The sequence below is a fragment of the Vulpes lagopus genome, chromosome 7 (genome assembly GCF_018345385.1).
Source record: "Vulpes lagopus strain Blue_001 chromosome 7, ASM1834538v1, whole genome shotgun sequence".
Taxonomy (NCBI): domain Eukaryota; kingdom Metazoa; phylum Chordata; class Mammalia; order Carnivora; family Canidae; genus Vulpes; species Vulpes lagopus.
In genome coordinates, this window is record NC_054830.1 from 72,334,937 (window position 1) to 72,349,183 (window position 14,247).

A 14,247-nucleotide genomic window follows, 5' to 3' on the forward strand; every position below is an offset into this window, starting at 1 on the left:
GCAAACAGGAATAATTTAACTTCTTTTCCAATGAATGCTTTTATTTCTTTTTCTTGCCTAATTGCTCTGTATAGGACTTCCTATTCTATGTTGAATACAGGAGTAAGAGAGAGCACTCTTGTCTTCTTCCTGGTCTTAGAGGAAAAGCTTTCACTTTCTACTATTAAGTATAATGTTAGCTGTGGGCTTGTCACATATAACCTTTATGATGTTGACATACATTATTTTATACCTAATTTGTTGAGAGTTTTTATCATGAATTGAATTTTGTCAAATGCTTCTACCTGTATTGAGTCCATCATATGGTTTTAAATCTTTTTTTAATAATAAATTTTTTATTGGTGTTCAATTTGCCAACATACAGAATAACACCGAGTGCTCATCCCGTCAAGTGCCCCCCTCAGTGCCCGTCACCCAGTCACCCCCACCCCCTGCCCTCCTCCCCTTCCACCACCCCTAGTTCGTTTCCCAAAGTTAGGAGTCTATGTTCTGTCTCCCTTTCTGATATTTCCTACCCATTTTTTCTCCCTTTAAATCCTTATTCTGTTAAAGGGGTGTTTCACATTTATTGATTTGTGTATATTGACCCATCTTTGTATCTTAGTAATAAATCCCACTTGGTCATTGTCTATGAGCCTATTAATGTGCTTTTGAATTGGTTTGCTTAAATTGTGTTGAGATTTTTTTGCATCTATAATCATCAGGAGTATTTGTCTACAGTTTTATTTTCTTGTAGTATCCTTATCTGGTTTTGGTATCAGGGTAGGACTATCCTCTTAAAATGAGTTGGAAGTATTTCTTCTTCAATTTTTGGAAAAAGTTTGAGATGGGCTGGCACTGATTTTTTTTTTTAAGTGGTTGGTAGAATTGACTATTGAAGCTCTCTGGTCTGGGACTCTGTTGGGAAGTTTTTGATTATTGCTTTGATCTCCTTATTCATTATTGGTCTGTTCATATTAATTTAATACAGCCAAATACAGAAATTTTACCCTTTACTCCCCACCCCCTTATGTAGTTCATGTCAGATTTTACTTCTGTCTATATTGTTTATATTAAAACTTTTTTTTAATAAAAGGATTTGTGTACAGTTTTTAAAAAGATTTTATTTATTTGTTTGAGAGAGAGAGACAGAGAGATAGTAAGAGAGAGAACAAGCAGGGGGTAAAGGGAGAAGCAGGCTCCTTGTTGAGCAGAGAGACTGATGTGAAGCTTCATCCTAGGATCCTGGGATCACGACCTGAGCCAAAGGCAGAAGCTTAACCAACTGAGCTCCCAGGTCCCCACTATCAACACATTTCTGTGGTGTTAGTTATTCTTACTACTTTTGTCTTTTATTTATGTGCTAGTATTAAAAGAGATTTACATGCCATCCTTATAGTATACAATAGTCTATTTGTATTCATATTTATCTTTAGCAGTGAAGTTTATATTTCATATATTTTCATGTCCCAGGGTGGGTGGGCCTGTCTCCAAGACCTTGGTCAATATCAATTTCTGGTGCTGGGACAAGGGTCTCTTTCAGGGTTTGCAGGTGGTGGCCTATTATCAGGTACAGATATGTGCATAGCTCTCTCCAGGTCTGTGGGGGTGGTGATGGTGCAGGGGCTCCCAACAGATCCCTGAGCTTGTCTCTGAGAGGGCAGGACCACTCATACTATGATGTGAGGAGCTGGAGCCTTTCAAGATCTGCAGTTGGCTGAGGTCAACTGCCTACCTTGAGAGACCAGACACATGTGTCTCTTGGTAGGTCTCTTGGTGGGCAGGACTGCTCTCTGATGTAGCTCTGAAGGATTGGAGCCAGTAGTGGGGCTGCTATAAGATCTACAGTCAGACTGAGGTCAGCAGGTCTACCTCCAGAAGCTCAGACAAGTGTGTCTCTAGGTGGATCCCTGGGCAGGCAGGGTGTTCCCAGCCTGAAACTGCAAGAGACTGGAACAGAATTACAGGACCTGTTCAAGATCTGTAGTCAGACAGAAGTTGGAGGGCCTGCCTTGGGTGTGTCACCTGTCTGGTGTCTAGACAATCAGCACTATTGGCTGGGAGTGGCAGGAGCTTGGTCATGGACCACTTCAGGGTCAGCTGCTGGGATTGAGGTCAGTGAGCTTGTTCCCTGGGACATGGGGTGGCATGATTCCTGTCAGGTCCCTTGGCAGATGGTGTTGCTGGCAGGATCAAGGCCAAATGGGGCTGTGGCCAAGTAACAAGGTGACAGGGCTATTTCCCAGTCAGTAGCTGAGACCACAGTCTGTGATTGGTCACTGAGTTTCCTACTTGGGCATGGGCTTGCCTTCTCAAAATGGCTCTCCAGAATTTAGATATTTTACAGTGAAATATAACACCTATTGGAAAATTATAGAATCTAAGTGTTAACATCTATAATATAGCTCAATAGATTTTCTGAAATACTTTGATTCAATAATGTGCTATCTACTTATCTGAACTCATGCTCCAAACTATCCATTCTGGGCTTTTGAAAAATTTTTTCGGCCTTAAACATATGAATTCACCTTTGTCCTATAAATTTAATAATTTTATTGCTTATCTGTATTTTTTCATTCCCCCCAAATAATGACAATACATTTAATTCACTGCAAATATCTGTTTTATGTCACTTACAATATCTAGATCATTTTTATTTATTTATTCATGAGAGACACAGAGAGAGAGAGAGAGAGAGAGACAGAAATAGGCAGAGACACAGGCAGAGGGAGAAGCAGGCTCCATGCAAGGAGCCCGATGAGGGACTCAATCCTGAGACTCCAGGATCACACTCTGGGCTGAAGGCAGGCACCAAACCCCTGAGCCACCCAGGGATCCCCGTAGATCATTTTTCAATTCTACCAATTCATTTTGGTAATTATCACTTGAATCAAGATCTTACTTTGAATTAACTTTGCTCTTTTAAACTGAAAAGCTCTCATATTTCAGAAAGTCTCTTCGGTGAACATCTGCCCCTGTTTCCAAAAGTGACATGAGTAGGAGAATGTCATTTCAGTTTTGAGCTCTGGTTCAATCACCATTTATTCCCAGCACCGCTCTTAATTGGGTCTGTGGGACGCTGTCCCTAATGCACCAGAAGTTTCTCTATTCCACAGATCTCTCATTCCAACTTTAAATTGTTTTGGGAATTGGGGAACAGTGACAGCAACTGTGGCATAACAAATACTTAGTCTTCCACATCTGTGGAATCTGGCATTGTTTGTTGAACCTGACCTTAATTCAATTTTAGTATATGTGCTGCTGAAGCGAGCACTCCTGACCTTAATTCAGGATGCAGATATGAACACTAGGAAAAAGTAACTGGGTCTTCTAGGAGGTGGAAATAATTTATCAGTGTCCAGGTGAGTCTTGACTACCATGACACCATACCCTTTCAATCTATCATTAAAACTATTATTAAATATAGATTTAAAATGTGAATGGCATGAGACCATATGGGTACTAATTTATTATTACCAAATAGCTATGATTTATTATTATTGTTATTATTTGTATAATGCCTTTTAATCCATAAAGCAGTTTCCATATGCCTCAAGATACCTGTGAGAGAAAAGTAAGGCAGTGATCACTATTTCACAAATGTGAAAACTGAGACTGTGTATTAAAAGAAAAGAACCTTGGGATCCCTGGGTGGCGCAGCGGTTTGGCGCCTGCCTTTGGCCCAGGGCGCGATCCTGGAGACCCGGGATCGAATCCCACATCAGGCTCCCGGTGCATGGAGCCTGCTTCTCCCTCCGCCTGTATCTCTGCCTCTCTCTCTCTCTCTCTCTGTGACTATCATAAATAAATAAAAAATTAAAAAAAAATTAAAAAAAAATAAAAGAAAAGAACCTCAAACTAGAGATTTTTATTCTAAATTCCAAGCACTTTTTCACTTGGGATAGTCCCATGCTGTATCCATTCAAGTGAGTAGTATGTGATCCTGCTGTACTTTCATTACATAAATTGGTAAATTTCTATATAAGATGACCTCTTAGTATTGACTAAAAGATACATGTTTTTTTGAAACTTAGAGCCTGCTGCAAGTGAGCAATTTGGGTATATGAAAGTTTCTTTGAATATGAGTCCACAAATACTACACAGGAGACATTTCTTAAGAGTCTAGAAAGTAAACCTTTACCTGTTCAGTCAAATGTGCAACCCCTTTGTTAGACCTTACAGGAGTAGTGATGAGCAAGACAGACAAGCTCCTTCCTTATGTCTCTTGCTATCTTATTAGATTTCTGGGAGAAGAATAAAGGTAGCAAGACAAGTCTGGCTCAAGGTGGATTTGAATTGGTGAGGGAATTTACGTCCAGGAGGAGAAGGCTTAAAGTATGTCACAGAAGTGGTTTAAGATATATTGTCACTACATTTTTTTTTTTTTAAGAGAAGCCAATAGGCTGTCCCAGGCCTGGACCCCAAATGGGCTGGATCTGGAACATTTTACATTTCCTGGTAAGCGAATGTATTAATATCTTCTTCCTTTTGTGTTCATTTCTAGGCCAATGAGACAGCTTTTGTCCCTTATCTAAAGTACTCCTGGGACACCTGGGTGGCTCAGCAGTTGAGCATCTGCCTTCGGCTCAGGGTGTGATCCCAGAGTCCAGGATGGAGTCCCACATCAGGCTCCTTGCAGGAAGCCTGCTTCTCCCTCTATGTCTCTGCCTTTCTCTCTCTCTCTGTCTCTCATGAATAAATAAATAAAATCTTAAAAAAAATACTCCTTGGCTAATTTCCAAGCCCCACTTTGGGAGAACTTTGATATATCCTAAGAAGTAGCATACCATGAGTGTAGAATAATTTCAGAGAAATAGACCATCTGGGCATATGATTCAATCTCATAGTCCTGAACCTTCCTTCATGATAAGAATTACTAAATCCTCAAGACTGAGCAATTTTCCTTGTATATTATTAACTGCATACAGTCAAGTTTTGCTTCTATGACTTCAATATATTCACAGATACTCGCCGTTTTCTTGCTGTCCACTTTCTGTTGTTGACATATGTTTTCTATACAGATTTTTTAAAGAGATTTATTTATTTATTTTTAGGGAGAGAGAGAGTGCATGAGCAAGGGGAGGGGCAGAAGGATAGGGAGAGAATACTCAAGCAGGCTCCCTCCTGAGTGTGGAGCCTGGCGCAGGCTGGATCATCCCAGGACCCTGAAATCATGACCTGAGCTGAAATCAATAGTTGGCCGCTCAAACAACTATTGAACTATTGACGGAGCCACCAAGTGCCCCTGGGTAAAAATTTTTAATTTTTTAAACTTAAAAAACTTAAAAATTTTTAAGTTTAAATAAATTATAGGTGTTTTTTTCTTTAGGTACTTCTGACCGTTAACTGAATAAATAGACAAAACTTGCTTTGAGGTTCAATTTTCTCATCTCTAATTTGGAGATCTAATATTCTCTCATTTGCACCTCTCATTCAAGTTGAAAGCTTCTATTTTGTATTCTTTAACTGATTTTTTTTTTTTCTGAAGTGAGACTACCTCTGATATTGATACCTCAATACTCTGTTAAGTTTGGCTTCTGACTGACATTATACACTGTAGAGCAATCTTCTCACCTATTATCACACGGCAGTGTTAGAGTAGGGTAGTGAGCTTATGGTGATGTTCTCAAAACTGTTAGTTTATGTGAGGCCTTAGCTTGAGATTCTGGTTACTCTGAAAACTGGTGATGATTATGAAAAGATAATTGTGTGTGTGTACCGGTCTGTAATTAATGATAACCTAAATAATCTAAACATTTTATTTTATTTATTTTTTAAGATTTTTAATTTATTTATTCATGAGAGGGAAAGAGAGAGAGAGAGAGAGAGAATGAGAGAGAGAGAGGCAGAGACATAGGCAGAGGGAGAAGCAGGCTTCTTGCAAGAAGCCTGATATGGGACTTGATCCTGGACCCCAGGATCACGCCCTGAGCCGAAGGCAGACGTTCAACCCCTGAGCCACCCAGATGTCCCTAATCTAAACATTTTAATTCCAATATCACATATCTGCTCAAACATCTGATAAAGTCAAACTGTATGATGTTAAGTTTGGAGGGTAGCTAAAATCTGAGCACTCACCTTGTGCTTGGTGCTTCAAATGATGGGCCCCACAAAAATAAGTGTCAATTTATCTGCCTTATTTTTGGACCTTTCTGTATGCTTGCTTCATTTACCCTTTCAAATGTGCTTCTCATCATTCCTCCACAGAAACCCCCTTGTCTGAAAAAGAGGTACTGCCAATATGCTTACTACTAAACATTGCTCAACCTGTAAAGTTAAACAAAAACAAAAACAAAAACAAAAACAAAACAAAAAATACATTGCTCAACCTGTTCTCCCTTCTCGGATACCCCTTCCCTCTATTGTCTCCCAAACCTGCCTCGACTCTTCTATGTTTACAGATCCAACCTGTTTGAAATTCTTCTAGAACTCTCCTTTGACTTTATTTCTTACTAGCCTCCTCCTTCTGTGAACACTCTGGTCCCACAGTGTAATTATAATCTGTATCTAATTGTTCTCTATGTAGTTCTACTGTTTCCCTGAGTTGTGAATCTTTTGATTACAGATGTTAGTTATATTTTTCCTATCCTTACTCAGCTTGGAGCAGAAATGAGTTCAGGTTAGGCTCTCAGAAATATCCTACACATAGCAGTCCAGCAAAAATTTATATTTCTCTTATGAAATTTGTCTTTTGGTAGTATTATTTTCTGAATTGTACTGAACAGTGAGATACGGCTCTGGAATTTGTTCACTGGAAAACACAAAGGAAGTATCCTAGTCATTTTCTAGGTTGTTAAGCTAATCCATATAATACAACCAAAAAAAAAAATCTATTTGGATCAGAAACATCTGGATAGCCTGCCAACTCACTATAGATAAACTAAAGCTTTGCTACTCAAAATATGGCCCCATGCCAGCTGCTTTGACCTACACTTGAAGCTTATTAGAAATGCAGAATCACAGAAGCACCTGGCTGGCTCAGTAGGTAGAGCGTGCGACTCTGGATCTCAGTGTTGTAGATTTGAGCCCTGCATTAGATGTAGAGATTACTTAAAAATAAAATCTTAAAAAAAAAAAAAGAAAAAATGCAGAATCACAAGCTTTGCCTCAGAACAACTAAAAGAGTACCTGCATTTTAATAAGATTCCCCAATTTATATGCAATTTATATGTAATTTATATGCATATGAAAAGTTTGGAAGACTGAAATAGCTGGTTCTGTATTATTCCACCACGGCCAAAATTTCTGACACTAGTCAGGTGGAAACAAGGTATACTGCCTTGTGATGTTGTAGTCCGAGCAGCTGCAGTTTGTTGGCAAAGATCTGAGTTTCAAGCTCTACTTTTTACTTATAGTCTGGATAACTTTGGCCACATTCCGTCATTCACATTTGAAAAAATAAATAGGGATAATCAGAAGATTAATTTGTTCTTTAAAAATAAAGTACAAACTGCTAGATGTGTATACACAAGTATATTTAAGCATTATTACTGTTTTCTCAGGTTCACTTAAGTAAATAAAGTATGAAGAATAACTCTGAAGCCAGAGAATAAAACAAATGAAGAGAGATTATTGTTCTTCAAAGATGCTCCATCAGATTCATGCACAGCTGGTCTGTACACTGGTCTTAATAGGAAAAAAAAAAACAAAATAGTAAGAGTGGGCTGTGACTGTGAGTTCAACTAACTTTGCCTTTGAGCAGATGTTAAATTGCTGTGTACATGATTCAATTTACTATGATCAAAAGTCTGCCCCCCAGAAACACACAATTTGACTGAAAAGAATGTGAGGCTGACAAATATACATAAAAATGAAATTTTCTTTACATTTTTGAATGTTTCTGTTAAACACTGAATCAGAATTCCAGTCTGTGCTGAGATGTCTTTTGCCTCTTCCTTATCACTCTCTCATTGGACATGATTGAAATGAAGAAATCCAGTTTGTTGTCTGAAATATTCTAGGGCTTTTAGAAAACTCAGCTTAGAGTGTCTTAAGCAGGAGGGAATGTTGCTTCTGAACTTGCTTTTGATCCTACGTAGATATTCACATATTAGACACAGTGCATAGAAACTTTCAATATCCTAATGTTGTATTCTAGGAATAAATATGGTTGAGAGTAACAACAGATGACAGAAGCAGATGACAGAGCTTTGATGAAAATATTCTATTTCACTCAGGAAGAACGCTTATGGAAAGCATTTGATGCTTGGCAGTGAAAATATTTTATATTAGATTTTCCTTTGAAATCCTGAAAGCTGGGATATGGATAGTATAAACAAGACATTTGTGAAAGAATTCATTCTTTTGGGACTCTCCGGTTACCCAACACTTGAGATCATGTTTTTTTCTCTGATTCTAGTAATGTATCTAGTGATTCTAATTGGCAATGGTCTTCTGATTATAGCAAGCATCTTCGATTCCCATCTTCACACCCCCATGTACTTCTTCCTGGGTAACCTCTCTTTCCTGGACATCTGCTATACATCCTCCTCTGTTCCCTCAACTTTGGTGAGCTTAATTTCAAAGAAAAGGAACATTTCCTTCTCTGGGTGTGCAGTGCAGATGTTCTTTGGGTTTGCAATGGGGTCAACAGAGTGTTTCCTCCTTGGCATGATGGCTTTTGATCGCTACGTAGCTATCTGTAACCCTCTGAGATACCCTGTCATCATGAACAAGATGGTGTATGTACTAATGGCTTCTGTGTCATGGCTCTCTGGTGGAATCAACTCAATTGTACAAACATCTCTTGCCATGCGACTGCCTTTCTGTGGGAACAATATTATCAATCATTTCTTATGTGAGATACTAGCTGTCTTAAAGCTAGCCTGCGCTGATATATCCCTCAATATTGTTACCCTAGCAGTGTCAAATATGGCATTCCTGGTTCTCCCATTGCTGGTCATTTTTTTCTCCTATATGTTTATCCTCTACACCATCTTGAGAATGAACTCAGCTACAGGGAGACGCAAAGCCTTTTCCACCTGCTCAGCACATCTGACCGTGGTGATCATATTTTATGGTACCATCTTCTTCATGTATGCCAAGCCCAAGTCTCAAGACCACCTAGGGAATGACAATTTGCAAGCTACGGAAGGGCTTATTTCCATGTTTTATGGGGTAGTGACCCCTATGCTAAATCCTATAATCTATAGCTTGAGAAATAAGGATGTAAAAGCGGCTGTGAAATATGTGCTGAATTGGAAAGCTGTTAAGCAGTAAGACCAAAGGGAAATGTGAGTCTTCAGTATATAAAGAATAGATATGGCATCATTGGGCAACCATTGAGAACCTTCTTTGGGGAAAGTAAAATTTATAAAGAGAGATTTTTATTCTTTGCCTTCACTGGCCCAGTTTAGCTATAATTACTAAACAATAGTCTGCCATAAACTCAGATTGTAATGGGTTCTGATTCATATCTCAGAAAGTTAATGAATTCCATTAGAATCTCATCCAGGGTGATATCTGAAGTGAATGTTTCTGGCATCTTGTGTGGCAACAAAGTGGAAAACATCATACATAAGCTTTAGGAATAGAGAAGCAGAAGTATAAATTCTGCTGTATCAAAAACTACTTAATATTGGAAAAGTTATTTATTCTTTCAAAATTGCAGTTTCCTTATTTGCAAAAAGGTAGTAATTAAACACTTATTATAAAAATTCAGTAAGTTGCACAAAGCACCTGGCAAGTACGAAGTTCTTTTTTTTTTTTTTTAAAGATTTAAGTACTAAGTTCATAGTAGTTCTCTTTGTAGATGATGTTAAACTTGACTTTTCCTATTGATTGAGAAAGTAGGAATTGAAGATTCCAAATTGAAGATAAAAGACACTAGCTAGCATCTCTTTTTTTTTAAACTACTAATTATTAGGGTCAGTCATTCCTCCCTTAAGTCTTCTTAATAATATCAATCACCACTCCTCCTTGCACCTTCTTCCCCACATACCTGTATAAAGAAAACATCAAGAAAGGGGAAGATAGAATCAGGGGACTTTTATATCACAAGGAAAGCTCATTGAATCATGAGAGGCATTTCACTATTGTCCCTGTGAAAGACTAGGAAGACTGTTCCAATCCAAGCCAAGTAAAGGGGATACAAAAGAGCCTCTTGAGGTTTTGGGTGCCTGCAAAGGAGAGCTGATTTTTGGCTTAATGAATGAAGGATTACTGACCTTTTTTTTTTTTTTCTCTAGGCCATAGACTCAACCGATAAACTAGTCTACAAAAGGCTTGGAGGATGATGAGTATCTTAGGGCTGAAAATAATCAGAATTTTTTAGTTTGCCTGAAGTGATTTTTGGGCACTGGAGGAAGGCTGAAATTAGTGTCTGGGAAGAGAAAACCATTTCATTTACATTTAAGTGAGTTGAAACTCCTTAGTAAACCTATTACAGGTTTTCCCCCACTTTTTGTAGATTTTTCTGCCATGGCTGAGCACAGCGTATCCTTGGCCCATATCACCAGCCATCATGACAGCTGGTTTCAGTCTTATTTTTCCATTCAAATTTTCTCTTTCCTGTTGATTTCAGAGCCATAATATAGCCCCAAGTCTCCTAGCTGAGGGCTGTACTCCCTACCAAACTATATCCTAGGGATAAATCTTGATTTTGACCTGAGTAATCTGGTCACTAAAATGTTGCTGCCTATCTGTTTCCTGGTTGGCGTGTTGTCACTGTCGTAAACCTCTAGCTGCTGGTCCTTCTCTGGCTTAGATCACAATGGGTGCTGCTTTGGGTTCTATTTAGACAGGTATGTGCCAAACCCTGTGAGTAAAGCTTTTTTTTTTTAAGATTTTATTTATTTATTCTTGAGGGACACACAGAGAGAGGCAGAGACATAGGCAGAGGGAGGGGCAGGCTCCCTGTGGGGAGACTGATGCAGGACTTGATCCCAGGACCCCAGGATCACAACCTGAGCCAAAGGCAGACACTCAACCACTGAGCCACCCTGGTGCTACCTCCTATAGGTGATCACTGTTAACATTTATATTATTTGTCTTACTAATTTGGAGTCATAAAATTCATCTCTTTATGTTTATTTTTTTTGATTCACCATGTACACTCGAAGTGGTTATAAGTTTAAGAAATGTGTGTACATGTCTCCAGGTTTCACAGAATAAATTCTAGAAAATAAAACCCTGGGTCAGTCGATAACAATTTTTTAAAAAAAATTTCTCTTGCTAAAATTATACTCCCACTCCAAGATTGTATTGTCTGCTGTCAGTGACACTGTAAGGGTTTCTACAAACTTTTGCAGCTCTAGTCTGTGTGGCTTTACATACATAAACTTCTCACTTTGGAAATCTTCAAATACTCATAAATTGGAAACATCATGTAACAATCACTCAGTTTAAATGATTACCAGTTCATTGTTTCATTATCTATACCCACTTATCCCCTTTCTCTGGATTTCTAAGCAAATATTGGATATATATGCGTGTGTAAATAATTTGTATTTTGGAACAATTTCAAACTTCTAGAAAAGATGCAAGAAGCACACAAGGAATTTTCTTTAGACCTTTACCCCAAATCTTCAGGTAATAACATCCTACCATATTTGCTTTATATAAGTTTCTCTTTATATATGTGTATGTATGTGTATTGTATATGTGTATATAGAAAGAACTGTTTGAGAAAGAGGTGCAGATACTATGTCATCCTTAAAATCACTCAGTGACATTGTTTTACCTTAACCAGAATATGACTATTGACATAGAGAAATAATTCTATTTAGTTTACCTGTCAGCAAACAATAACCCTGTCCAAATGTAGCCTGCCAGCTGTTTTTGTGTGGTCCATGAGCTAAGAATGATGTTTAACTTTTTAAACTGCTGAAAAAATGATAGTAATATTAACACTCCATGGTACATGAAGATCATATGAATATCAAACTTGAGTGTCCACGAAGTTTAAAAAAAGACCTTATGTGAGGATAATATAGACATATAGAAAATTTTAAAAATAGTATATAGAATATCGTGTGCTATTCACCTCATTTCTCCCAGTGGTGATATGCTATGGTAGTACAATAACAAAACCACAAAAATGACATTGGTTCAATATTATTAATTACATAACAGAACTTACTCAGTTTTTATGATTTTTCCATATATTATATGTGTATGTGTGTGTGTGTGTGGTTCTATGCAATTTTAGCCTAGGTACAGTTTCTTATAACCACTATCACAATTGAAACAAAGAAAGGTCACTGACTGCTGATCTAATTGATAAACTTATTCAAGTCTCCATAATTTCCAGTCTCTCTATAGAAAAAAAATTTTCAAGTCAAAGATTCAATTTAGAATAAAGTGCTATATTTTGTGGTCACATCTCTTTAATCTCCTTTAATTTGTAATGGTTCATAGCCTATCTTTGTTTTTCATGACCTAAAGATAATTAGAGGCCAGGTATTTTAGGATTCCCTTTGAATTTAAACTTGTTTTTTCATGATAAAGTTCAAGTTATGCAATTTTTGGTGAGAATAACACATTTTTTTTTGTTTGTTCTCGGCATCTTATATCAGGACACTTGATATTGATTTGATTCATTATGGGAAGTATTAACATTGATGACTGGTTAAGGTGGTATATTTTGGATATCTCCTGTGTAAAATCACTATTTTCTCTTTTTCCATTGTGAAGTTCTTATAAGAAGATACATTGATATTATATGAATATCCTACTCCTTGACCAACTTATACCGCCAGGTTTAGCATCAATTGATAATTCTTCCCTAAATCAATTATTTGTTTTTTAAGATTTATTCATTTATTTTTCATGGGGAGGGAGGAGGGTGAGAGGAGAGGGAAGGGCAAAGGGAGAGGGAGAGAGAAACTCAAGCAGACTCCTCCTTGCAGAGTCTGGAGCCTGACAGGGGGCTCCATCTCACTACTCTGAGATCATGACCTGAACTGAAACCAAGAGCTGGTCGCTTAACCAACTGTTCACCCAGGTGCCCGCCTACATCAATTCTTATTATTGTGGTTGTCACCTGGTGATTTTATAACACCATCATTTCTTCTAATTTATCCATTGTCATTCTACTCAAAGGAACAGCTTTACAAATAAGATAACTCATGTATTTATTTATCCATTGATTTATTTAAATCCATTTGAACTCACGACTTATTATTTTTTTTCTTTGGGTTACAAACCATGATTACTATTATTAATTTTAAAGCTCAATTTGGCCTGAATTTTGCAATGCCTTCCTTTTAAGCTGGTTCCTGTGTTCTTTTGAAATGTGTCCACAATTCTCTGAGCACTTCCTTACTTTCTCTTACTTTCTGGTAAAACAAGATGTTTTTTCTTTCAAGACTTTATTTAAATTAAGTTAGTTTGCATATAGTGTAGTATTAGTTTCAGGGATAGAATTTAGTGATTCATCAGTTGCATGTAATATCCAGTGCTCATTACATCAAGTGCCCTCCTTAATGCCCATCACCCAGCTACCCCTTCCCCCCACTTACCTCCCCTCCAGCAACTCTCAGTTTGTTCCTTATATTTAAAAGTCTTTTATGGTTTACCTCCCTCTGTCTTTATCTTCTTTTATATTTCCTTTCCTTCCCCTATGTTCATCTATTTTGTTTCTTAAAAACAACCCCCCCCCCCCCCCGAAAAACAAGATGTTAAACCTCATCTTGTGCTTTCCAATCCCAGTTCCAGGAAACTCATTTCTTTGAGTTCTGGTTTCTTTTAATATTAAGAGAGTATACTTAGAAACCAAAACTCATTGTTAGCAGGGTAGCATTCTTTCTGGGCCCTTTCAATAATTAAAGCTATGAAATATATGCATGTAAATACCTACATGTATATCTGTTTTAATATCTATCTATTATCTATCTATCTATTATCTATCTATCTATCTATCTATCTATCTATCTATCTATCTATCATCTATCTATCTATCTATCATCTATCTATCTATCTATCATCTATCTATCTATCTATCTATCTATCTATCTATCTATCTATCTACCTATCTACCTATCTATCTATCTATTGCTATATAAAACCACTGGTTCATACTGACACATTGAAATTCAGTTCAACCCTACAAGTTTCATTCGTTCCTTTTTTTAATATTTATATTTTCCATCTCTAGCAGTGAAATACTTCATTTGGGGGCAGCCCGGTTGGCTCAGCGGTCTAGCGCCGCCTTCAGCCAGAGCCTGATCCTGGAGACCCGGGATCGAGTCCCACATCAGGATCCCTGTGTGGAGCCTGCTTCTCCCTCTGCCTGTGTCTCTGCCTCTCTCTCTCTCTCTCATGAATAAA

The 14,247-nt window shown here is 37.7% G+C and overlaps 1 protein-coding gene across 1 annotated transcript; it reads left to right on the top strand.

Annotated features, from left to right (window-relative positions):
* Window positions 1-7,582: 7,582 nt before the first annotated feature.
* On the top strand, window positions 7,583-9,198 carry LOC121496017 (olfactory receptor 13C4). The gene is made up of 2 exons (XM_041764198.1): window positions 7,583-7,608; window positions 8,185-9,198. Exon 2 carries the CDS (start codon window positions 8,242-8,244, stop codon window positions 9,196-9,198), a length of 957 nt encoding a protein of 318 aa, XP_041620132.1. The 5' UTR covers window positions 7,583-7,608; window positions 8,185-8,241.
* The last annotated feature ends 5,049 nt before the right edge of the window (window positions 9,199-14,247 follow it).

Coding starts and splice junctions, on each gene's coding strand:
- LOC121496017 (XM_041764198.1), top strand. CDS start 8,242: ATGGATAGTATAAACAAGACATTTGTGAAAGAATTCATTCTTTTGGGA.